The sequence below is a fragment of the Fundulus heteroclitus genome, chromosome 18 (genome assembly GCF_011125445.2).
Source record: "Fundulus heteroclitus isolate FHET01 chromosome 18, MU-UCD_Fhet_4.1, whole genome shotgun sequence".
In the NCBI taxonomy this organism is placed as follows: Eukaryota; Metazoa; Chordata; class Actinopteri; order Cyprinodontiformes; family Fundulidae; genus Fundulus; species Fundulus heteroclitus.
Window position 1 is genome coordinate 27,110,475 of NC_046378.1, and position 26,847 is coordinate 27,137,321.

The window sequence follows — 26,847 nt, forward strand, 5'->3', positions numbered from 1 at the left end:
AGACAACTGGTAATCCTTTTTAAATCTATGTTGACCCGAAAGTTGGTTCTTTAGAAAATTAGAATATTACAGCAGACCAATAAAGCTTTTATAAAGCTATAAAATTGACATAACTATGGTTAAACTATGGGGGAAAAAACTGCTGACTGGGCCGGTTACCAGTCACTGACACTGTCCACAAAGATGGTAAGCTACAAAATCTTGTCCGTTGTATGCTCACTTATTAATGGGAAGTTCAGAGGAAGGAAAATGGATGTTAGAATAAAAGCTGCAGAAACAACAGTTGAATTATTTAAGCCACGCCTGAACCAGACACAGCATCAGAAATGTCTTACCGGGTCGAGGAGTAAAACGACTGGACAGTAGTCCGTTGGTACAAATCCCATTTTTTTTTTTAGATCAAAATAAATTTATGTCACTTTGGAAATCAAGGTCCCACATTCTGGAGTAAGATTAGAGAGTAACATATTTTGTGTTGCTCTTTAATCACAGTGTGAAGTTTCCACAGTCAGTTATGATTTGTGGTGCCATGTCAACTGCAGGGTCTGGTCTCATTGTGTTTTACCATGCTCAACGTCAGCACAGCCATCTACAAGGAAATGTTGGAGCCAAGAACAATGAAACAGTGGCACAGCAGGGTAGCCTCCATGCTACACCGCACTGATCCAGTAATTAACGCAAAGGCAGCGCCAGCCAATAATCCAGTGCAATTACTGTACAGTACATGGACATACTGGATTCTTCAGTAGACAAACATTACTGTACTAGAAATATTTTTTACTGGTTATAAGATATGTTCTAATTTCTAGAGAGAATTTTGGGTTGTAAGCCTTAAACATTATCATTAACATCAAACATTTGAAATGTATCACTGTGTGGAGATGATTCTAATATAACTATTTTCCTTTTTGGGTAAAATTACTAACGAGCTTTTCAAAGGTATTCTTTTTTTTTTTAAATTAGCATGTACGTAGATCTTAAACAGGATGTTCTGTCATTTTGACATCATTACTAACCATTAATTTTTCCTCAACACAATAATCAAAGCCTTTTCAAGATAACACAAGCACAAATTTATATCACGGCTATAAAATAGGTCTGTGTGGAATGTCGCGATAAAAGTGAGCTTATAATTAATATGTTGAACATACATTTCAGCCTGATCAAAATGTATGTTTCCTCTATGATTTAAAAAGTTGAATTTACCAGATTGTCTTTAATGATAGGCTTATTGTCCTTTAAGTCACCTAATCAAACTGAGTTTTTGACTGGAATACATATGAGTTAAATTAATATTAATAATATTTAAGGGGAGTCGTGGACTGTGGGGTAAGGGCAAGTTCCCTGGTTTGAATCCCACAGACTACCACAATGGGTCCCTGAGCAACACCCTTTGCCCAAGAATGATCCCTCAGTGCTGCCCAGCCCACTGCTCAGTTTAAATGGATGGCTTAAATGCAGAGGACGAATTTCATTGAAATGTACAAAGGCTGGATGCTGACTGACATATCCATCTCTTTCAATTCCTCGCTGTCTTATCTTTATATTATCAGAAATTGTTTTGTCTGTTTCTTTAGTTTGATTGTTTTCATGGTGTATGTAACAGAGGTAACCTTTTTTTTTAAGCCAGCCTGAACAAATTTAAAGTTTTGTTTCGAGGCATCTGAATATCGATTTAGAGGAAAAGGAGCAAAAAAATATAACTGTCATCTTAAGTTTGGGGGTTAGGTTTATTTACTGAAAGCTCTGAACTGTTGAAGCTATTTGTTAACAGAAGATATATATCTATCAAAGAATTTTAATATTTTAAGAGAATTAAAACCCTAATAAATTATTCAGTTTTAATTTATACTAGGGTTTCCTCAATTATTGTGCTTTTGCTGTAAAATGACAACTACAAACTTTGTCAGTAACACTGCAAATAATTAATTCATCCTTTTTATCATTTCAGTTCGTTTCAAGGTACTAGGCAACAATCACCTTCAAATCCGTGGCATAAAGAAGACCGATGAGGGCATGTACATGTGTGAAGCTCGCCTCATGGCCCGCGGCGAGATTGATCTGCGTCCCATCAGCGTTGTGGTGAATGGTTAGCAACCTCCTCACATCGCTTCCTCTTCCTTTTTGTTCCTGGGTGCATGTTTTTGTGAGGCAGGTGTACCATGACGCACAAAGAAAGCTGTAGATATGAAGAGGGGACCAGGTTCGTTATCATTATGGAGACGGTTACCCAGAGCAACCGCTTATCAAAGATATTCTATGCTAATGAAGCCTGTTTCCATCAACTTCTGAGATGCAACACAAAACCAAAATAAGTGCTCTGAATGAGCAACAGTGGTTGTTTCTGCTTGTTGTTGTTTTTTTAATCTACAACACGAGTCAGAAGTTTAGAACTACAAAAGCCCAGAAAAGTGTGTATGTATGTGTGTGTGTGTATATATATATATATATATATATATATATATATATATATATATATATATATATATATATATATATATATATATATATATCTCAATCCTGTGTTGATCTACCTGAGTATTTTACATCATTATCCTAATCCATTATTTTTATATATATATATTTTGCAGGTATTTTAAACACTAGTCACCATAATTAATAGTAAACATAAGGAATTGTTGTGCATTTACACTAAAATCAAACCATGGTGTTCCAGTTAAAGCCCCAGAAACAAACTCTATGTGTTTCCATTTACAATTGCTCTACAGAAAAAGCTCTTTTTTTGCATATCTCCTAATCAACCAACTGGCATGTAAATTGCATTCATCAATTGTTCTGGAGACCTTGCTACATTTCTGTAACAGGGATCTTTAGAGATTGTTCAACACCCTTAATATCCTACTCTCAGTGTCTGGTAGGAAGATAAACTTAGATCCTCATCCAGCCTTTTCACTGTGGCACAGTCTCATTTGTGGATTTGTTCTGACTATAGAAATGGGCAAGTATAAGTGAGTCTCCTTTTTTAACCAGTTTTCTAACTCGTGAAGTTGCACACAGATCTACCTTGCTTAAATTGCAAGTTCATTTCGCTTTCCATTTATTAGAAGGAATAGGCTTCTGTGTTACTCTATATTTATAGTTTTTAGACACTGTGACCGTCTTAGAAAAGCTAAGTATTTAAAAAAAAAAAGCAGGCTTCTGTTAGACACAACTAACAATTCTTAAAAAAAAATCTGTTTTGCCAATGTAAAAATGTAAAATAAATTTTCACTTAATTGCATGTATTCAAATAGGTTATTTTCTATAATTACTTAATATTAAATTAGGCTAATGCAAGAAAATGTTTTTTGCCCAGTCTTTATAAACATCTTCACTAAGGGTGTCAATGAACGTACATTGTGTTTTATGTGTAAATCTTTCACTCTATCAATTGTGTTATTTTATAAATGTATTTACCTCCATGTTTTTTTTTTCTTGTTTTGTTAAACTATTTATGTATCTCTCTCTCTCTACATATATATACATATATCAGTTCTCCCAACCATCAGAATATGGCAGTCAGAAGTGAATGCCACTGCAGACATTGCACAGCCTGCCACGTTGACCTGTGCCGTTGACGGCTTCCCTGAACCCATGGTGACCTGGATAAGGTAAATCTCTCTGACCTGTGGAGATGTTTGTCAATTTTAAGAACAAGGTATGTCTGTTGACAAGAAACCTAATTTCTTGAAATTTAGAAATACTTGAAAACCACAATTTTGCATATAGGAATAATATATTTGTTGAACTTTCAGATCTAAACTGCAAACTACACATACATAACTGATAAAGTAACACGTAGAGTTCATGTGAAAATAATTTAATGTCTGTTTTTTAAACATATACAATTATGCCAGAATTTACATACATTAAAACAAATTTTGATTTGAGATGATTTTATTCAACCAATATTAATATAATATTGTATAATATTGATTGACTATATTATAATATATTCAGTCAGTTTACTTCTGGCAGGAATGGCAAATGGAATTTTCAAAAAATAATAAAAAGAAAATTCAATAAAAAAAAAAATGTTTTATCTGCATATCAAAAATCATTATTACCGCTATCAACAAGCAATGTAAAAATCTTTACTGGCATTGACCATTGTTAGTTTTATATATTTCCTTTGCTGTTTTGCCGCTTTTATATCTGGTGATGAACTCCAAATCTTAGAGGTTGGGAGGCCTCCTTGTCATCACCCTAACCTTTAGCTCCTTCTGGATATTCTCTCAGATTCAAGTTGTGGCTTTGGCTTGGCTGCTCCAAAATGTTAATATCACCTCCTGCCAGAATAAACATGATTCTGAAATTAAAATATTACTGTATTTTTCAGACTATAAGGTGCACTTACAATAAATTTTGCTCAAAAATTGATAGTGCACCCTATATGTGATTACCGTTGTGCTTATTGACCTATTTTTATGTGGTACAAATATCACATAAAAATCTGTGAAAATGCTCAAAATTTGTCAAAATGTGTAAGTACGACTTCGGTTAGCAATGAAGCCGCTCTGCTCAATGGATTTTCGGAGCATTAAGGGTCACTGTGTCACTACCTGATTAGATCCCTGAGCAGTCTGCAAGACTGCCTGAAACTAGAAGAGCATTCATGTGTAATTCGGATGTAATTCACTCCGCGGAGGTCTGCGTGTACTCGAGGTGTACTCAATGCGGACTCTGCACCGACTCCACACATACAAATAAATGCAGAGCTCAATTTTTCCGACCACGTACATGGTGTCACACTATAAACTTATTGCCGGCAAGAAACATCCGCAGAACTCACAGTATCCCACACAGTACACCCAAGTATGTGGGAGCCTTTAGGCAGCCCGCATCGAGCACCCGCTAGCAACAATAAACCTAGAAAGTTAATCCAATATAAAAGTAAAGTTTATTTTGGCCTTATATTAGAAACAGTGAAACAGCAGTGTAGTCCAACTACTCTGTCCTCCCGACAGAGATGGATAGTCTCTCTCTCTAGAGAGAGAGCTGTGTACGTGAAGGGGTGGAGTGATATTACACACGGAAGAATATTTAGTGCACCTTATAATCTGGTGCACCTTATGTGTGGACAAAGACACACACACACACACACACACAGGCATGTTAATTCACAGTGCGCCTTATGGTCCGAAAAATAGGGTACATCAAATTTAAATCTGACAGGGATATGAATAATTTTTGGGCTCAATTGAAAGTAATAAATAAAAAAGACCCTCAGTGCTTTCATTTACATAAGCAGACACACAGATTCAGAGTCCATTTTAGCTATAGGTTTCTGTAATATCAATAGTTTGCTGTTTATATCTGTTAATTGACAAGTTTTTACTTTGCTAAGTTCAAAACATAAGTATAATTTAGTTTGTCTTCATATCGCGAGTTGCTCCGGTTTGTAAGCCAGATGCTTTGAGTCACCGATTTCACCAGGTGAAAAGATGATTACTTTTTGTCTGCAGCATTGATTTAAGTTTCAAAGCAATTTATGTCATAGTGCAAGACATTTTGTTGTGGACAAAAACAATGGAACATAATATAATCTAATCTAAGTCTTTCCAAATGTTTCCATGGTTCAGTTAGACATTAGATTTACTGAAAGAACAGTGCACATTGTTTCCATAGTGTGGCTCGGATCTAGGATTCCACTTAGTTCTGCCAGCCATTTATGACAGGATCATGTTGCTGATGCATAACAGTGAGGTAAAAGCTGGCAGCAACAAACTATTGAGGCAAGGCTTATCAAAAATAATGAGCTGTGTGAACTGCTCAAAATACCAGCTGATATCAGCATGAAAGTTAATATCGCCATGAAAATAGGCAAAAATTATCCTTATATCTTAAGATTTTCCACAAGTTCATCAAGTGGCCCGTTTTCCACTCCATCCCCTTAATACATTAAACTAATCTTTAAGCAAAACATTCTATGTAAACCATTGTAATGTAGTTGTGTGATGCACATTGTTTTCCATACAGCAGGACTGTTCTATACATTTAGGAAAACTCATGATTAGAGCTCTATATACTCATTAACATAAACTGGATGATTTTTGTACCTCTAAATAATCCAAGTATAAGGTAAAGCTTGAACCTAATCATTGAAATATTCTCTGCGCAGGACGCTCAATAATATTGGTTATTTTCTTCAGAATGAATTATTCATTGCAATGGGAAACTTATTCACAAGGTATCAAAGGTAAACTGAAACTCGAGAAGCAGCTAGTCAACAATAGCCACATTATCTGTGTACCTGAATGCAGCCATTGACAGGCTCCTGCTTTGTTAAACTGTTTCCATTTATCTTGTTTCCAAGACACCAGATAACTACAGACAATTTAGATCCGGGGTCACAAAGTTTAGACAGCCCAATAAATACTGTTGGGCTTGGCTTTCAGTGTTTTATTGATAGATTCTGTTTATACTGCCACAGTAAAAGAGGACCAGTCTCTTATTAAAAACTTCACTGAAGCACAAAACAAAATTTGCAAGACTGGCAAATAGAAGGTCAGAAAGCAACACCTCTTTTAGAATACTAGTATTTGAGACAAAGTACGGATTCTCTATTATGACAAGATAAAAATGAAACTAGTTATAAACATCACCGCTTAGATATTTAAAAAAAATCCTTTTTAACTTTATATGTTGCACACATTGTGAAGAAAAGAAATGGTTTCAAGCTGGAGTAACTCTAAACAAACAGGTTTTTAGCCTTGATTTAAAGGAACTCATGGTTTCAGCACTTTTACAATCTTCTGGGAGTTTGTTCCTGATACGCGGAGCATAAAAAAAGCTAACCTTTTTTTTTCCTGTGTAGATTATCTTTGTAACAAAAGCGCTAACTTATCTTTTTTTCCCCCCTGTGGCGCCAATAAGCAGCCATGTATGTATTTCACGTATTACAATTAAAAGGGTTGTTAAGAAAAAAAATCCCTTCTGTGATTACAGGGATAATTTGTATGTGAAGGTCCAATTTTGATTTTGAGGACTCAACATGCTTTTTTTTTCTGTTGGAGAAAAGTGTTTAAAATGAATCAAAAATAATGGAAGTTATTTGTTTCATGATTTTAGACAGTTTATGTAGTTATAAACACTTGTACACAGTGTAGATACACATACAGATTTAAGACTTCAGATATCTCATGTTTGGCATATTTAGAAATTAGCAATGTTTTATTTATTTATTTTGCCACGGAGGTCGGTTGAGATTAAATTCTCATTTGCAATCACAGCATGGCAATCTTAACCACCTGGAGGTGCCTTGACAATTGATTGCTCATCTGAAGCTTCTCAGGGAAGAATGCTAAGTTGGTAGAACATCGCTTTGATGAAAAAGGGCTCATGTACTTAATGTAGCTAAATTCTGTTTAATTTCCACATTGTACAATTTTTCCTCCACTGACCAAGCAATGCTGTAATTCTGCAAGATAAAACATTCAAATAATAAGAAACAACTTAAGAACTACCTTGTAGGGTCTGACAACCTTTTGGTACATTTTGGCATAGTACTTGAATTTATTTTGCTCAATATTGAAGTGCAATGTGCATTCATGCGACGAAGCACTGTAGACAAACCAATAAAAAAGAAAAAAATAATTAAAAAAACAATTCATGACAAAGTGAATCTGTATCATATTGCAATGGATCACAATTCTGTAAGCTGGTCAGTTAACACACGTTAAATAGAACTGCAAATAATTTTGGCTACGTGCCTAAATTGTGTGCAAACTGTTTTTCTCAAGGCATACTCCTCTCCCAGCTGTTCAAGTGTCTTTATTCCAGAGGTAACCTGCCATCTGTTAAACATCAAGTTCACTTTCTGAACAAGCTCAACATAAAGATTGATTCTGTTTTTACTTGGAGCATGTTAAATTTGTTTGGTAAGCCTCCGCTAACAAAACTGTGGTTTTGCCTTCAATCATATTTCAAGAGAAATGTTTAGAACCTACCCTTTGGAAACATATTGTAGATGTAAAATTGGATTAGAGTTGGTCTTGGCAGGAACAGAATATATTGTTGAATATTGTCAGCAAATCTGAGCGTGAGCTTTAGATGGTCTCAAGTAGTTAAAAAACAACAACTATTGAGTCTGTGATCCTTAGCTGAGAGCGCGTGTGGAGCTTATATCTTGTCTACTTGATATTATAATTTGCTTCTCTTCCCGTTGATTTGGTTCCTTTTCAAGTCCATGCTGTTTTAACTTGCTAATCCTACTGCATCCATTAACCGGAGCAACCACATGGAGGAACAGCTGTCCCTAAGATTTCCCTAGTATATACACTGATTTACTGGTATATACACTGATTTTAAGCATCCCTTAAATTTTTGAGCAGAGTATAATATCAAGTCAAGTTGAACATCTTGAATATTGATCTTGTTGGTTAGGTAATAGGAGAGCTATAGAAATTACTCGGCAACATTGTGAGTTGCTGCCATGAAATTTCAGCAAATTGGACAAGCCTGCTGGATCTTTTCTCTGTGTTTTCAGATTAGGCCCTCTGTGGGATGATAATTTTAATTTTCATCTAATGATGTGGCTTCTTTTTGTTCCTAGCATATCACCCATTCACCAGACAGCTACCCTGGAGTCTTTGTCAATTGTGGCAGCTTGCTTTAAATTGTTAAGGAACCAGTAGAGATCATCAAAGTCTACAAAAACAGCAAAGTCCAGGCTATATTTGGGCTGATAACCAGTATGAAATGGTAAATGGCTTGTACTTGTATAGCACTTTATCAAGTCCGATGACCCCAAAGCACTTTACACTACAGACATTCATGCACACATTCACACCCTGATGGTGGTGAGCTATGTTAGTAGCCACAGCTGCCCTGGGGCAGACTGAGAAAAGCAAGGCTTTCATACATTGGCACCACCGGGCCCTCTGACCACCGCCAGCAGGCAATGCAGATTATGTGTTTTGCATTGATGTAATGCAGCGCTTCCCCTCTCCTACCTATTGGTGCACACTGCCGGTCAGCTGGCTGATAAAAGCTACTGCATTTCCAATAATTTATAGCAAAGACAAATTTACCTGTTTAATACCAAAAAACACAGACAGCGATGATATGGAAACTATAGGGGTGTTATGTATTTTATTAAACTTTGTTTTAAAACCACAATCCACATTGCTGAGCAGCCAATTGCAGGCTGGAGGCTCTGAGCAGATAGCGGAATAATTAAAAGGCTAATACCAACTTAATATACTCTGTATTACTCTATATTGATCAGAAAGACAAGATAAAAAGCACATAAAAACTCTGAAATTAAGTGTTTGTTCAATATTTTGCTTAAGTCTGTGTAGTAAAATGAAAATGACAATTAGTAAATGCTACGGATGACAAAACTGGAACAATCAATATTTTGTATTATCTTAGCAGCAGTAGCAATGATTTACTTTTCTGCTTTAAATAAAAGCAATTAGATTATGGTGTACATTTTTCTTTTTCATTTTGGTATAATCACCATGATACTGTGGTATTCTTTCAAGGTTTTTATACTCAGAGTCTCATAGTGGCCCCTGCACATTTCCTGAGTGAACACACGTCCCTCCTTCTTTCCATCTCACAAGAATAATGTCTTAACAAATGTTACCCGAGTCATTGCACAAAAATTTGCAGTGGAGTGTTAAACACAGAGCCTAGTTCCAGGGTTAAGCAATGAGCAAGCTGCTATCTTACCCAGAAAGTTAAAGACATGTACCAGAGTCATATACTTTAGCCACTCTGTGCTCACAAATAAACTGATTCCCCAGAAAATGGGTTCAGTGACCCAGACCAGATTTCTTAACCCTTCTTGGAAGGATGGACCCACCATACTGAACCCAATCCCAGTGCTGTCAGTCTTTTAAAAATACACAGGCAACATTGTTAAGACAACGGGCTATAGAAGACAGAAAATATGAATGGCCATTAAAAGCTAAATAATGCACCTTTTCACAATTAAAATTCTTTTAAATAACATATTTGCAAGTAGTTCAAAGGGAGGCCCCGCGTTTGCTTCCTTTAGCTGCTAATGTACCACCAATTCTCATTAGCAAGTACATTAAAGCCAAAATATGCCTTGGATCAAGTACAATCTGAAGATAGTTTGTTTGCACACATTTAGTTTTCACTTCGTCAGTTTCCACATCTCTCTTCTCCCTGTACTCCATATTCTGACCTTTATCATTTTGTTCCCAGGGGGATTTAAGAACTACTGCCCATTTTCTGCACAGTCCAACAAAAAGGGTTGGAGAGTGGTGTTTTGATTGACCGGCTTCAGTGTTTAACCGTGTTTATGTCATCAACAGGAATGGAGTTGAACTCAGAGATGAAGAGAAGTACAGCTTTAATGAAGATGGTTCAGAAATGACTATAATGGATGTTACCAAACTGGATGAAGGGGAGTACACGTGCATCGCCAAGAACAAGGCTGGAGAGAGTGAGAAGGAACTCAGTCTGAGAGTGTTTGGTAAGACAGATTGTTTTATATACGGTACACACATGGACTAGTGACAGGATGAAATGTTCCAAGTGAGTGGGCTACATGAGCATATATGTGGAGGAAGAACAATAGTAAGGTTTGTGTCTGTTTTAAGTCAGACAAGAATAAGGTGTTGTTTCAGTGTGGGTTGTGACTGTTTTATGTAAGGATAAAAAAAAAATGTAGGATTTAGAAAACAAGTTGGATGATCTTGTTTGAAATCTGAACTCATTTTGTTTTTGTTTATTTTGGCCAATTAGCTCGTTCCTGTCTTAATTTTGTCCTGTCAAAACTGGATTTTCAATTCTTGTCAGTTAAATTTATAGTGGGTTGGCTGCTGCAATTTATTTTCATAAACGGAAGATGTGGCCTTTGTAATTTCTTCAGAGCGAACAATTATCTGAAAATGACTCAAGACAGCAGTCAAATCACTGTTTACCTCATTATTTCAAAGACTTCCTCTCACTCCTAAGCTCTGGTTGCCTTACATCAGCGTGTGCAAAGCTGCAATCAAACATTTGTCTGTGAGCGTCCATATTTTTTAAGTGCAAATCACAAATGTGCATTTTTTGAAATCTATGTTTACTTTTAACTAAAGCTGAGTTATTCAGTATTAAATTGAAACATTTACGTTTATAATTACATTTCATACATAATCCAGCCATGTTATAATATATACAATTATACTTGGTCTGAATTCTGAGCATAAGGTACTCTTTGTTCTTTATCTCTTTGAAATTTTAAATTATTTCACAATACAAGCACAAACTTCACTTTATTGTATTATGATTTCATATAGTAGAATAAAGCAACATAGCACATAATTGTGAACTGGGAGGAAAGTGATACATGTTTTTCAAATTCTATTTGTATTTACTTTGATACCCTTAAAGACCCTTAAAGAAGTCCAATGCAACTGCCTTCAAAAGTCACAAAATCAGTAACCATAGTCCACGTTTGTGTTTATTTATTCTTTAAAACACAGGTTATAAAACAATATCACAAATTTTCTTGTATCTCACTGTTTAGTCCATCAACATATGGAAAGAGTATGGCACTATTGCAAGCCTGCCAAATCATGGCCGTCCGCTCATACTTCCAGGTCAGGCAAGGAGAGCATTAAATCTGGAGCAGTTGCAGAGAGCCAGTGCTCATTTGGGATAATCTATTGATATCTCGGTTTTATGGATGAGTGATTGGGGGGATTTTTATTTTTTCTTGAAAGAACCAATGAAAAGTCCCATGGCAGTTTTGCCGCAAGCTATGTAGGAGACACAGCAAACATGTGGATGCAGGAGCTCTTGTTAGATGAGACACAAATTGGACTTTCAGGCCTGCATTTAAAATGCTGTCCGTCATAGAAAACCATAACTGCACATCACTGTAAATCCCTATGGAGAATTATGGTGGTGGCAGCAGCATCATGCTGTGGGGATACTAGCCTTCAACAGATACAGGAAAGCTGATCAAAGTTGACAGGAAGATGGGTGAAGTTAAATACAAGACAATCCTGATAGAAAACATGTCAGAGGCTGCAAAGAAATTACAAATGGAGAGGAAGTTAATCTTCTAGCCAGATAATAGCCCTAGGCATACTGCCAGAGCAACAATGGAAAGAGCTGACTCAAAGCATATTACTGTTAGAATGTTCCCAGTCTGTCACAAGACTAAGGCCTTGTCTACATGGAGACGAACACAGTACATTTTCATAAACAATTAAGAAAAAATGTGCGTCCACACGAGAGGAAGCAGCACAGCTGAAAAGGCTGTAGTAGGTATGCCGGGTCTATTGGTGGCGCTGTGACACTGACAAATAAACATGCAAAAAACAGCGAACGTGCACAGACAACTAATGTTAAGTAAATACACCGCCATGGCGGGGGATCAGGAACAGGAGACACGCTGTGTAGCAATGGCTCGTTAGAAAGGAAGAATCTAAGGACGCTACTAACAGCCAGTACAAAGTTGCAACACCGGACCGTGGCATCTTTGTCGATATTTGTGAAATTAAGGCACATGCAGGTTACAGACAGAGATGAAGCTATGACGTCATTGTTTAAGAAAGATGCGCCTCACTTGTACACATGGAAAAATGACACTGGCATTTTGAAATTCATCCACTCTGGGACCCAGTTTCAAAAAGTCCTTGTATGGTCTCCCAAATCGTCATATCCATGTGGACGCACAACCTAAATGAAAAAATACCTTTGCAGATACACCTAATCTCGTCTCCTTGGGGACGAGGCCTCGGTCTGTTACGAGACTCTGTTTTTAATTGTAATCGCAGCAAAAGTTGTTTCAACCAAATAGTCATTGAGGGGTGTTGATTGCAAATGCACTCCAGATTTTGAACACCCTGTATTCTTTCCCTTCTCAGTCCTACCCTACATAAGGTGTATTACTTAAAATCCCACAGATAGAAAGGGAAATTGGTGTTTTTGTAACGTGACTAAATGTGAAGATGTTCAATCTGAATACACGTTACGTGTCTGTATATCTCTAGAATATTTAACATTTCAAACACAATTACTATGTTTAAATAGTTTTAAAAATCATGCATAAGATATTCTAAAAGCATTCACCTTGACAACAAATGGCAGCTTTATCCAAGGATCTCTTTGTTTATTCTCATGACAGACAAAGATACCAGTGACCTGGCAGCTAAGCTCACTGTCTTATTGATGTATTTATACATTAGTGCAGCGCATAAGATAATTCACAGGACTTTGAATAGTAGGAGGAAGACATTACTTTGCTGCATTCTGTATTCCAACCCAATAGCAAATGCATAAAATCTTCCAATTGCTTTGAAAGAAGATTTGAGATCCATTTATTAAGTCTGCATTCAGATTAGGAACAATACCCTCGTACAGAAAATAGAACTGTAGAAGCTCATGGTCTTCAATGTTAAATCGATTCATTCCTTTTTTTTATTGTTTGTTTTCTTAAGCAAAAGATTACATGCTCTTCTTTCCAGAATGAACAAATCTCCACTATTAAATTGAGTGCAGGTTTGTATTGTGCTGTACTTGCAGGTGCACACAGAAAACAATATTTTTTTTCTTTTACATTTATTTAGGCTGTCAAATCATCCAACTAATCTATATGCAAGTTGTATTAAATTTAAGCTTTTTCTTTCTACAGTTAAACCCAAAATCACATACATAGTGAACCGGACTGCTACGGAGATGGAGGAGCAGGTAACTGTGACTTGCGAGGCATCTGGAGATCCAACCCCAACCATCAGCTGGAGCTACGGTGAGCAAGTCTTTGCTGAAGGAGACCAGGTAAAGTAATATTCAATTTCAATTAAATCCACTTAGGTTTTAAGTAGCTAGTCAATAGCATGGAAAAATACAACACATGTTTATCCCATCTGTTTCGAAAGTCTTAGTTTTGTATTTTTGTTAATCCTATATGCTTTCCAGTATAAACAGAATTATTAAAAATGCAAATTTTTCCTATATTTTCCTTCTTTAGCTTATATTATCTTTGGTGCAATATGTGGAATTGGGTCACTGAGCAGTAACCGCTAGGGAGAAACACAAACCTGCAGGCAACAGGTGTTTTAACAAGAGGAATTGAACACCTTTAACCTACTTTCAAATGATGCATTGATTTGGTGCAGATGGGGGACTTGAAAATTCATTATAGAGTACTTTCACTAGGTTTACATCATGTTTGCCCTTTTTTTATATATATATACCCAAATTGGTAATTGTGTTTGAATGGCTCAGTGCATCTTTTGTAATCAGTTTGGTGAAACTCAGTCTAACAGTGCACCTGTAGTGCCTGGCGAATGTATTCATACCCCCTGAACTTTTCACACTACAAACTTTAATGTAACTGCTGCTTTATGTAATGTGATGGACTGACACAAAGTAGTGCATAATTGTGAAGTAGAAAGAAAATGATACACAATTTTCAAGATTTTGCATAAAATAATCTGCTGTGATCAGCATTTATATTTCTCCACTTTTTTATCTAGCACCTCTAAACAAAACCAATTACTCCTTAAAATGACCTCCTAAAATTACTTAATTAGGTTTGAGGGCACACTGGTTTGTTGTTTCATTGCTTCACTATCTATTTATTCAACAACACAATGGAGCATTGCGTGGTGCCGCTTGAAGAGGTAGCTCAGACCATTAGAACCCCATCATTGGGCTGTCCATCAAGCTGATAACGGCTAGCTAATGCTAGCCGTTATCAGCCTGATTGCCTGGCCTTTTTATGTTGCTCCTAAACATCCGTCTTGTACTATTAGCTTAGCATGTAGCACCGTTAAGTATTTAGTTTTTCTTGTCTGTCAGCCTGGGAAAGTTTCTCCAAACAACGCCTTTCTGCTTATCTTGTCGACTAAGGTGGTCGCATGTTTTTCTCGTGGTTGTTCCCCGCATGTTAGCAGCCTTTAAGACTTCCAGCAGCAGCTCATTATTTGGCTCAGGTGTGTGGCTGCAGAGAGGAGAGGAGAGTGTCTGTGCGCTGCTGCCGGAAGAAGTGTGACAATTTGCGCAGATGTGAATGGGTCAGTGGGGGGAAAGGGAGCCTAGATATCAGCCTAGAGAGCCAAAGGGCCTAGCAGTGGTGCGGAAAACCGATGATAGCTGCACATAGTGGTGCGGCGCTGAGGTGCGAGTACCGTTTAATTCTGGTTAAACTTTTATTTGGCAAGTAGAATTTTCCTGTGTGTAATCTAATTTCAGTATAAATCCAGTTTTTCTGTGGAGGTTTTTTAGAGAACAAACGGCATCATGAAGTCCTAGGAATCCATCAGGCAGGTCACGGATAATGTGGAGAAATTTAAAGCATGATTAGGCAGCAAAATGATACACCTAGCTTTGAACATTTCACAGGGCCCTGCTCAATCTTTTTTCCTGAAAGTGGGAAGAGTTTTGTCAAAACTGCAAACCTACTAAGACACGGCCCGTCCACCGATATTTACTGGCTGGGAAAGGAGAGCAATTGTCAGAGAAGCTGTCTAAAGCTAGAAAATACCTCTGTAGGCACTGTAGAAATCTCCAGTTCAGTTCCCCAATCATTTCACAATTATTCACTGCTTTGTGGTTCTCTGACAGAAAATCCCAATCAACTACTTTGTAGATCCTGCTTGCAACTTGACAAAATGTGGACAAAAAGTTCAAGGAGTATTTGAGACATTTGAAACAAATGTCCACAGTGCAAGGATTATTATCTCTAGAGCTCAATTATACTGTTTGTAAAATAAGCATTTCAACTGAGGCAATTCAAATGAGTTTCTTTGCTTATTTGCTACAGTGCGCACTTGATTTAGAAGGTGTGTTTTGTACTTTCAATCACTATTGCCATTTTGTGCTCATGTCAGTGATTGAAATCTTTCTAATATGGTGTTAATATATCGCTGAACATTTTGCAGCCATACTTCAGATTTGTTTGTGAGAGCCAGCTTTTAATCTTTCATCACATCCCAAATCTCCCGTGTGTTCCATGTGTAATATCTTCCACACTATTACATGGCTAAACCATCAAAGACAGTGAATACCCGATGGGTATTCTCATACATCTATTGTCCACATGGCTTACTTCTTCAAGGTGTTGGTGTCTGACTGCAGTTGAGAAATAAAAAGGGGTTATGTGCTCTAGAGATGTGCTTCAGTTCATAGAGTAATTCTGGAGCCGGTCCATTACATACGCTACATTTTCTCCCTACAGGCACATCTAAACAGGATCTATCAGGTATGAAATCCGCGTAGCACAGAAATGTCCTGAAGTAGTGTGTAAAATATGTCTTCAGCTGTAACAAGGACTCTACTCAAGTCAAATCGACCTTCTTTGTTCAAAAACTCCTAGTTGCTTCTTGAAAAAAAAAACCCAAAGGAATGATCTCATCAGGGTTCATGAAATTGATTTGGCTGCTGCATGTTTGCCAAATGTGGCCTGAAAACTTCACTGATCTTGTGTTAGAAAGCATGGAGAGCTTGTTTCACAAGATCAAATGAAAATGTGTCTAATAACACGCTAAAAGGGCAGACATCATTTCTGTGTTGCTTTTTGCCTGATCATCTCCAACTTTCCATCACAGCATGAGGGGTGCCTGGTCTCAAGCCGAGCTCAGTCTGTGTCATTTTCATAATAATGTAGATCGTCTAACACAGATGTTGGTATCGCTTGAAATTTCTGGTTTAAGGTGCTCCAATTAACGTCTGTCTTTTTAAATATCAAGCCTCTGCTTGTGCAGACATCAATTAAAAATGCCGAACAGCGAATAGGTTTTCATCGTGATATCTGGTCACTTTTTAAAGCGAGCAGATTTGCGTGGATCATGCAATGATAACAGTGTCCATGCAAATGGGACATTTTGCAGCCACCTGTCAAGCCTGTTGGATATTTAAAAATACATACTTTGATTGGAGCCTCACTCATAAGTGCAAAACACACTTCCACCATATGACGCACATCACGACTTGTTTTTTTTTTTTTTTTTTTCTTTGCAAATCTACACGCCCTCTGCAGCTAGGCACACATGGATGCACTGCTGAGTAACAGCTTATACCTCAGTCCTGTTTTCCAGTGTCAGGCTCCCTTGAGAAGGCTTGTGTATGGAACACATCTCCCAGCTGGTATATCTGGACTTCCTCTACTGTCGCTGCTAGTTTGGCTTAGCTTTCATTTGTCTGGAAGCGATAATGGATGAAGAGAGACTCATTACAGGACACGAATAATTCAGAGCTCATGTCATAAAAGCGATTGTTTGGAAAGCTATGCCGCTGGCCTGAATTTTAACTCTGCAGTCGCAGGGTTCAGCAAATCACACACGCACACACAGTTTTTTGTTTGCTACAAAAGACTGGAAAGGTACAACATGCATTGCACATCGGTTTTGCACGATGCATCTGCTGTGTTGGACTCTACATGACACATCAGCTGACAGCCAGCTGTGCAAGTGGTGGCAGTGTGATTTGTGCTGTAGAGTACAGTATGCTTGGTTATCTGTGGCATCTCTTCACAGCTGTCTTAAAAATGATTAGCAGCCTTATTGAATCACATTAATCCAGAACGCGTAGACTCTTTGTAGTTCTGATCACCAGCAAGGTAAAGCTGTTCCTGTGGCGGCCCTCTAAATGCACAGGGAAACGGCTGCTAATTGTTTACCTGTCCTGTTCAGTTTGTCCATCTGATGTTCGTCCGACATGTCGTCCATAATAACCTCAACAGCTGCATTTCATCTTGGGTCAGAGCGACAAATGTTCCAAATTTTATTTGGGGCGAGCATGGCGAAGTGACAGGAAGCATGTTTTCATTAACATATCGAGGTGAGATTTTCGTTTTGGTCAGAGAACCAGCACAGATCTGTGCTGTGTTTTCGGATGTGTGATGCTGATTAATAACCAGAATTAATTAGCAGTTAATTTGAAAGTGTTTTCAGTTCTTTAGCTCTCTAACTGGTCAGATGCTGTTGTTTCTTGTTGAAGAGTTTGATACCATTTGAATTCTGATATAGCATTATGGCTTGTTTTACCAAAATACATAGACATCTTGGTTAAAAAACTATTTTATACTTTTTTACCCTGTTCAAAGATCTGAAAAGTCAAGCTTTCACTAAAACCTGGTAGTCTACTTCTTAATACAATGGATTAAGCACTGTTTCTTGGTCTGTGTGAAACAAAACACATATATTCCATGATGACCAAGTATACAGATCCAGTATTTCCAGGGAGGAGATTTATTAACTGATTTAAAAAAATATGTATGAGTGTAGAAATGTATAACTTTGTGTAAAAATATAGTAAATCGTCATATTAACCCAATGATTTAATACAAGCATGATATGACTAAAACAGAAAAACAAATATCATTCTGACTATTGCAAAACGGTATGACTTAGTCATTACTGAATTTAAAATAATGTTTTTGTCAATGTTGCTTTTGATTAATAAACTGTGTCCAAATTCTTTGGCTGCATCCTTCGAAGGCCACATTCGTAGGCCAGTTATTTCACCGCGAGCTAACGAAGGCTGCCTAAACTTGAAGGCTCCTCCAAATATGCCCTTTTTTCTCCAGATTTAAAGGATGCTTCCGATGTATCCCTCATAACCCACCCTATCCCATGATTAATGGCTGAAGACAGTAGCAAAAATTTATGAACGCTTGATATATTGAACTTTCTCTAACACAAAATTTACTTTTAGGATGTTTTTTACAGAAAATATATTTGTGTAAAACTCAACTATCTGCTCAGTCTATGAAGACATCGCTTAATTGCAAAATTGCGCCACAGCTTTCAGCGGTGTCTGTTCCTGCTGTCCTAACAGCCAGCTCCCCTCACCAGCTGTCAGGACGGTCGAGGTTCACTATAGACACTAGACCCCCGGACTCCCAGCACCTCGTTTTAAAACTACCGCTGGCTGTTAAACACAGTTATGATTCAGTTGAATGATGTCCAGCGGTTTATATTTGGTTTCTTTCTACACAAATTGGTTTGCTGAGTTTAAATTAAATCTTTATGATGGGATAATCAATTTAAAAGAAATAAATTAAGTTTGATGTCCTAGTAGAGCTGGTCAGTATATTTGGAAATTAATGATTTGCTCATTTTTAAATGGTAACTCACCCCCTAATAATTGTAATTATTTTTTTTTGCCTAATAAAATGTTAATGTTAATGTTAACGGTTATAGTACTGTCTACCTTACTTGGTCATTATGTTGACAAATTAGTGTATTTTTGTTAAAATCCTGCTTTTGTGTCTAAAATTGCCCTCTTAGGCTTAAATGTGGTCTTGCAGTGAATTTAGAATCCCTTTTGCCTTTGGTTCAAAGGTTTTTGTGACTTCATTTGAAGAAACTGAAGTGAGTAGCTCTGCCGCTGTGAGGAATAAAAGCAATTCCGTCTTGTGCCTCTTTAGCGAGCACTGTTGCAGTTTTCAAACCCCTGTAGCAACTTTTTTTCTTAAAAAAAAATGACTAGCAACAAATCTAGCGACTTTTTGTGTTGTTGGCGACTTTACACGAAAGCACCAATTGTTCTGACGTTAGCTGTCTTGAGGCAGCTGCGATGCTGCCTTGAGTCCCTTCCTGCTTCCCTACGTGCCGTCTCCGAGGCAGATAGCTGCTGCCTCATCCTGAAACCCACCTGGCGTCAGAGCAAAGAGAGTCTGGAGGAGACCAACCACACTCTACCCTGCAAATGACTCATGCATGCGCAAAGTGGGAAATAAATATGATAATATATAATTGGGCCGATCCTGTCCTCCACTGCCTCGGCAGCACCGGCTTTGTGCATCGCTGAGTCAGCACCTTAAGCCAGCAGCTTGAACTGGTAAGACTCTGGCCCACTGGGCTCCACAAACACTCCCTCAACCTCCGATGACGAGGGGGTTGAAAAGTCCCCCACCTCAAAAGACCGAACTCTGGCAACAACCTGTTTAGGTTACTTGATCTCCACGGCATCTGAAGGACCCGGCTGAAGTTAGACCGTGTCCTATGAGTGATGCAGCCTTGGATTTTGGACAGATCTAAACTGAAGCAAAAATATTGACAAAGCATCCCCAAAATTGAGTAGTTCCTTCATTTTGGTAACGTTCATCAAAATGCAACATTTTATTGATTTATAATGCACAGAATGAAGTATTTAAGTGTTTTTTTCTCCTAATTTAATTTTAATACAGAAAAAAGCATTATGGTCTATGACAGTTAACCAGCAAATAGTCCTTGAAAGGGCAAGCCATAAACGGTCATTGCCAAAAAAGCTGGCTGTTCAGAGTCCAGTCTACATGCGTATTAATGGGTTGTTTTGTGGAAGTAGAAACTGTTATTGAAAATAATGTACAAGCAACAGGGATAATCACATCCTTAGAGGGTTGTGAAGCAAAGCACATTTAATAATTTAGGCAAGATTCATAAATGAAGATATTAAAACTCAATACATCACTCTGTCTGCGATTTATTTGCATAGTGTTTGAGTTTCTCTTTCTCAAGTACTAATATAAAACAACTTTATGGTGCTATCCTAGTTAATTGAGATTCACCTGTAGCAACTGTCAAGCCTACAATAATTCTATTCCTCTGGCAGATTTAGATTTAATGCATGATCTTTTAATGTTTAATGTTTCTATGTTTCTTCTGACTGGAAGTAATATTGACATTTTCAAGTGGCCCAGCCAGATCCACGACTTGACTACATTAGAGAATCTGGGGAGGGAACTAAAATGAGATTAGGGTAACGACAACGAGGTATTCCAGCATCAAAGACTAGGAACTCAACACCAAATATAAGCAATCAAAATACCAGTGGAAAAATGCAAATGCTGAGCAATTATAACAAGTGTTTGAGCTCTGTAATGCCAGTAAAAATATTTTCATTGAACACTGAAAAGGATCTAAATAACCTGGCATGCAGTTTTTTAATGAGATGTAAATAAAGAAGGTAGATTATTGCATTGTTTTATTATTTTTAAGAGATCCCTGTCTCTGTTTCCTATGAGAAACAAACGTCTTGGTTGAATGCGAACAACTTTAAAACTAAATCTGCCAGAGCTATGAATCATTTTGGTCTTAACTCTGCCTAAAACATGTGTACTGTAGACACAATCTAGTTTATTAGGGCATTTTAAGGTAGATAGAAAAGACTCACTGTTGTTGCCTTTGGTGCACCTTTAATGAAAATGTAACTTACATCTTCCTCTTAAGTCAATGTAAATCTGGCATATGTTAAATCTAAAATGTCCTCATTGGAGTCGTATTCCTATTTTGCTGGGAATTCAGAAGTTAACATAAGAAGGAACCAATGGGCTCTTAGTAACCCACTCAGAGTGTAGGCCGCCACAAGCATTGTCCTGCAACATTTTAAGGAGCAGCGCAGTTTGAGGATTGAGGATTACTGTTGCTCTGTTCACTGAGCGAAAGAGGATAAAAGGACCATGTTCAAAAAAATGTAGACTTGTGGGAGTTTAGCAGCTTAGTTACATTTCAGACTTCAATCGGTGTTTATCTGAGCGTAGTTTTGTTTGTGTTTATGCAGCTATCAAAGTTAAGTGGTTATATATTTATTTAAAAACTTTCCACAACTTCACATGTAGTATTTGGTTCTCTCAATCGTTTGAAAGCTTTTGCTGCAAGTCAGTTTAGATAAGTATGCCAGTTTAATAACGGAAAATGTAAATGAAGTATTTATTCACGCTTTGTACATTATCTACATAATGAATGCTTTGCTTATTTGAATACATATTAGACATTTTCCTTGATGCTGTGTTTTCAAGCTGTAATTATCAGGAAATATTCTGATTCATACAGCAGAAAGATGCCGGGAAATTGTAATATTTATAAAACTTAAAAGCAAATAATAGTAACTTGTGCCTTTGGTTGACACGGTTTGGTGTCTGGAAACGCTTGGTACTTTTGCTAAATCTGGTTAAACGGCATAAATAAAATTTTGTCCCCTTTCTGCTTGAATTTTAAATAGCTTTTTCCTCACCAAAGTCAAACACAGAAGTTAGGAAATTAGACACAATTTCATTCCTGGTAAGATGTGTGAAGAAATTTGCACTTAATGTTGGACTATGATAGAGGCAAGGCAGCAGAAACAGAGGGTTGCACTGTTAACGCGCCTCATTATTAACATGCCTGCTAGGTCATTTGTGATGTAAGGATGTCTGCAGCGTATTTTGTGCTAAAACAATAGAAATGTTCCAAGGCTCAGCAGATAATACCTCAGGACAATGACAGAATGCTTAATCAGACAGTGTGACATCCAGATAATAAAACACTGCTCAGATTTTGTTAACATGTTTAGATTATTTGCACTAGTAGCTCTTTTTTTTTTTTTTTTTTCCTAGTTTGCATTTGCTGCTTCACGCTGACATTACAGTTTAAGTCAGAACAGAAGAAGGATTATTGTCTGTAGAAGAGAGTAACAATGGGCTGGGGGGGGGGAAAAAAATGAGAACTCTCATGGGTGCCAGCAAGCGCATTGTTCTTGGTGTTTTCTTGGAGAAGTGATTGCGGTAGGTGTCCTCTCTTTTTGCGTGCTCCCGTCTGCAGTTGTTCATCGTCCTCTCTCTCTCTCTCAGATAAACACCTGTCACCGATATGACAGCGGTGCTTGTCAGCTCACTTACTGCCGGGAGAGCGCCGCGTATGCCGATGAAACGGCGATGTTCCACGCTGTTAAGTTGCTTGTTTTAATTGGGCTACCGCTCCTTCATGGCACTCGGATGATATGCAGCCAACTGCTGTACTTAGTGATGAACGGTCAGCTTTGCATAAACCTCTGCTGATAAGTATTCACAGTCCTTCTTCTTATCTTTGCACTGAGAAAGGACGCTGATCGTCGAGGATATTAGCGAGTTAGCTAATGTAAAGCAAGTTGAGTTTAAACACGCCATAAGTCTTTTAAAAGCCTTCTGCTGAAGCAATAAAGATGATGCGGAAGTGCTTTTTAGATGTGAATATTGATGGTTTGATTCACTGTTTTTCCCCCCCATTACTAATTCAGTGGATTGCTTCCATTTACTCTTACATTTTCTTGCTGCTGCACCTGATGAAATAGCTGTTTATCACTCTGCTTATTGCATTTAAATTATGTTTTCTTTTCTTTTTTTTCTCGCTTTGTAGGCCATCCCATCTCATTGACATGCTTAGCATTTTCTCATCAGCATCACCACAGAGCATGCTGTCCAAAAAGGTTTATGTCTCGTGGAGTTTTTCAGTGTCGTCTGATCTTTATTGGATGTAGCATGTTGTCTACGTTGGCTTAAAAGTCTGTGCTGTCCAGAGAATGTATCTACAGTGATGTAAAATAACTATTATGCTGGATATATACGTTAAACAAGTTGATGTCGACAATCTGGATTTGAGTTTTATAATACAATGTGATAAATGTCCTGCATCGACACAAAAATTAACAAAAGTGTATAAGGTGATCTAATGGCATAATTTAAACAGAGAAGTGCATTTAATCATGCATAATACATCATGAGATTTATGATACTGGGTTTTATGCAGGGCTCCAGAGTTTATATTGGTTGCACATGTGACCTTTTTTTTTTAAAGAAGCATTAGTGGGACCAACATTTCAGGTTTTTTCTCATGTAGAGACATGGAAGTTTTTATTTCTGCGTATCACGCAGAAAGACAACTCAACCCTCAGCCTCCACCTGTCGACGCCACGAGCTCCGCCCGCAGTTGGTGCTGAGTCAGTTATATTTTAGGCGGATGCGTACACTTTTTAGAATGGTCTTGTTTGTCCATTTAACTTGTTATCAACTTGCCTTTTTGTTTTGGACTACCAAAATTGCTCAAGGTTGTCTGTTTTGTCAAAAGCATCTTCTAAAAAATATCTGTAAAAATGATTCTGGACATTGTCAACTTTTTGAATCCATTGAAATGGCTCACTATTTATTTATTTATTTATTTATTTTTTGAAGCATCTGCCTTGTTAAAACCTAATTTAAAATACAACAGTCTCAAAACTGGTTGCGTTGTCATCAACTCAAAATATTCTTTTTTTAACCAGATGTATTTAAGTTAGTTTAAACTGATTAATTGCCTCTTGCAGAAAGGCTTTAAAGAATACGCTTGGTGCGTCATAAGAAATTCAAACAAAACAAAAAACTAAAATAAATAATTAGACATATATAATTAACATAAATCTGGTAATAGTTTTGAAGTACAAATATTTAGCATTTTTTGCTCTTATAACAAGCTGATATTAGCTGGTTATTTAGTCAGACATTCAGCTCAGGCATGCTTGTAATTTTAAATAAATTATGGGTGGTGCGATTAGTTTCTAACTGGTGGCTGTTCAGATTTATTTAGTTGCAAGAGGGAAAACGTGTAGCATCTTTTTTCAGCCAGCTGACTGAACAGACACACCTCCATTCTTTATCCGACACCTTAAATTATAACGTTATTATAAATTATGTTTGAGCTTTTTATGACCCACAACTGTTGAAAGTTGCGACCCATGCCCAATCGCAAAACACTTTTTTCTGGACAGCAACTTTATTTAATTTTCAAAAGATACATCGGAACGAAGTTAGCACCTCTCCAAAGCATGTGTAATACTGCTAACCAATATAGTGAAGTGGTCAAAGGAAAAACTTCTAAAGCAGCACAATTATTTAATTTCTTTAACTGTTATCATTTATAAACAAACAAATGCTTCAGGTCTTAGATACCTTAAATAGAGAACTGTCATCCTTTAATTCTTAAGAGTACAAAGACTTTTGCCGGAGGAGAAAAATGCTACTTGCAGAACTCTTGCAGGCAACGCTGTATTTTCTTGAAGAGCTTCAACAAAATTGCCTTTTTCAATCCTTCATCGCTTATTGAAAAGCCCAGACGTGTTGTTCAGTGACTTAAATGACAAGGCTGCTAACCGATGTGTCTTGGTGCAGAGAGGCTTTTTAACAAATAAAGACAGCAGGACTAGAGTAAAAAGGATTGCGAGTCGATAATTGCTGTATCGCCTTTACCAAAGAAGACTGGCCTATCTGTGTTGTTGTCGCCTAATTGAATCACATCCTCCCGATAATCCAAGAGCCTTCGTATCTAGAAGAATTTGAGCTTTCATGATGCCAACAGACTTGTTTTGGTATATCGTCCAGAAACCACTGGGGGGAACACCCAAATCTTCAATTAAAAGATTTCTCTCACCAAAACATGATTTCCATTAAAAGAAATAGAAAAAAACTTTCCTAAAGCAGCAGCAGGCCTAAATGAAATCAGATATTTAAACCAGGCACTTTGGATGCAAGGTAAATAATCTGGACACCTTATACTTGCATGCAATGTGCAGCATCCCATTCTTGAGAGGATGAGGATTACTTTCTAAGAATTGCTTTGCCTTCTGTCTGTTGTTTCTCTGTCCTCTGCAGGCATCATGGACTCGGCCTGAGCAACACAAGGTATTCTAAATGCATGGCTTTTTCCTCCACCCATCCATCATTCATGTCAGGGAAGTCTAATTCAATTCCGAATGGATGCAGATCAAAATTCTTGATCAAATGAGGGTCAGTGAGAGAATAAAACGCTGAGAATGATGCAGTGGAAAAACCGGCTTGGGAAGTCTGTCCTTTTTTGGCTTCATTTCTACAAGTGTGACCTGAACGTTGTTAGCCAGCTTTGCAGAAAGTATTCCTACTCCTTCAACTCCTTCACATTTGTTCTTGTTACAACCACAAACTTCAATGTGGTTTATTCAGACCTTATGTGATAGAGCAACACAACGGAGCACGTTATTGTGAAGTGGTAGAAATATTATATATGATCTTTAAATAAGAAAAATAAAGAAAATGCATTGTATAAAGCAAAAATAAAAATAAAAAAATCTGTGCTGTTAAAAGCAAAAAGACTGTAGGAGACATGTAGTCATGTAGGAGACACATCAAACATGTGGAAAAGTTGTTTCTTTATGTTGGTCTATCACATCAAATCCCTATAAAATACATTGGGTTGTTTGTTGTAATGTTTCAAAATGTGTTAAAGGGATGGGAATCCTTTTGCAAGGCACCTTATTTAGTGTTTGTTTTCTCTCCAAATCTGTTTTTTGTTCCTACTCAAACCAAATCCTCAGCACAGTCGTGTGTAGGTATATCTACTTAAAAGTCACAGCGTTACATTAATCAAATAACATTTCTCAGTGATTCATGCTCCAGAGAAAACTTTTCTTCCACGTCGTTTTCCTTTCATGCATATCTTTAGCTAGTACCGTCCTCTATCAAATTTTAATTACATCTTCCAAAAGTATTACTGACATCCATATGTAGTGATTAGCTCTGATTTTTGGGTTGAAAAAGCTGAAATTTCTCTGTGCGGCGAAAGATTATCAGAACAAAGGACTGCAAGCGAGTCAATGTGAAAATTGGTTAAAGAAAGGAGCTGCCCACTAAAGCTTCTCTCCAACTTGCTTCACTATCAAATATGTGTTCTCCATATGTGAGAAAATTGGTGAGAAAATCTCTGTCATATCTGTGAGCAGCGCTGAGTGAAATTACAAGGACCGCTACAGATTCAGGTTTTCTTTTTACAGGGTGTTCTTACAAAGTGAGTCATTGATCCTTTCTGCTTTATGTGAGGGGGAAAAAAATGGATATTAGGTTACCATTGTTATTTATAATTGTGTTTTATTTGACATCAGTGCTGTACTTTCAGATCAGGTCGTGTCTAGAAATAGTCCTGCTATTTTGGAATCGAAGAAAGTGTTTCACAATGAAAATAATGTGATAGTCTTTGAAATGAATCTGCTTCAATGCACCCAGTTTCCAAATAAAATCAAAATTTTATCAGGTCAGACGTCAGTCTTGAATACCGTCATCTGTCTGAGATGCTCAACTTTTAGGTAGTCACAGTAACTGCTCACAGCTGATGAGAGGAGCCTGCATCTCTTTTCAAGCCCCTGTTAATCGTG

The 26,847-nt window shown here is 37.3% G+C and overlaps 1 protein-coding gene across 13 annotated transcripts in view; it reads left to right on the plus strand.

Annotated features, from left to right (window-relative positions):
* ncam1b (neural cell adhesion molecule 1b) overlaps positions 1-26,847 on the plus strand; it is a 121,358-nt gene that overhangs the window by 59,229 nt on the left and 35,282 nt on the right. For 6 of the 13 annotated variants that reach the window (XM_036149726.1, XM_036149719.1, XM_036149722.1 and 3 more), the window contains exons 5-10: positions 1,952-2,089; positions 3,494-3,611; positions 10,290-10,450; positions 13,607-13,749; positions 16,154-16,177; positions 25,316-25,345. In XM_036149726.1, coding sequence (XP_036005619.1) covers positions 1,952-2,089; positions 3,494-3,611; positions 10,290-10,450; positions 13,607-13,749; positions 16,154-16,177; positions 25,316-25,345 — 614 coding nt within the window. The remainder of the gene's footprint in view (positions 1-1,951; positions 2,090-3,493; positions 3,612-10,289; positions 10,451-13,606; positions 13,750-16,153; positions 16,178-25,315; positions 25,346-26,847) is intronic. The other 7 variants (XM_036149720.1, XM_036149725.1, XM_036149730.1 and 4 more) reach the window with 3 other exon arrangements.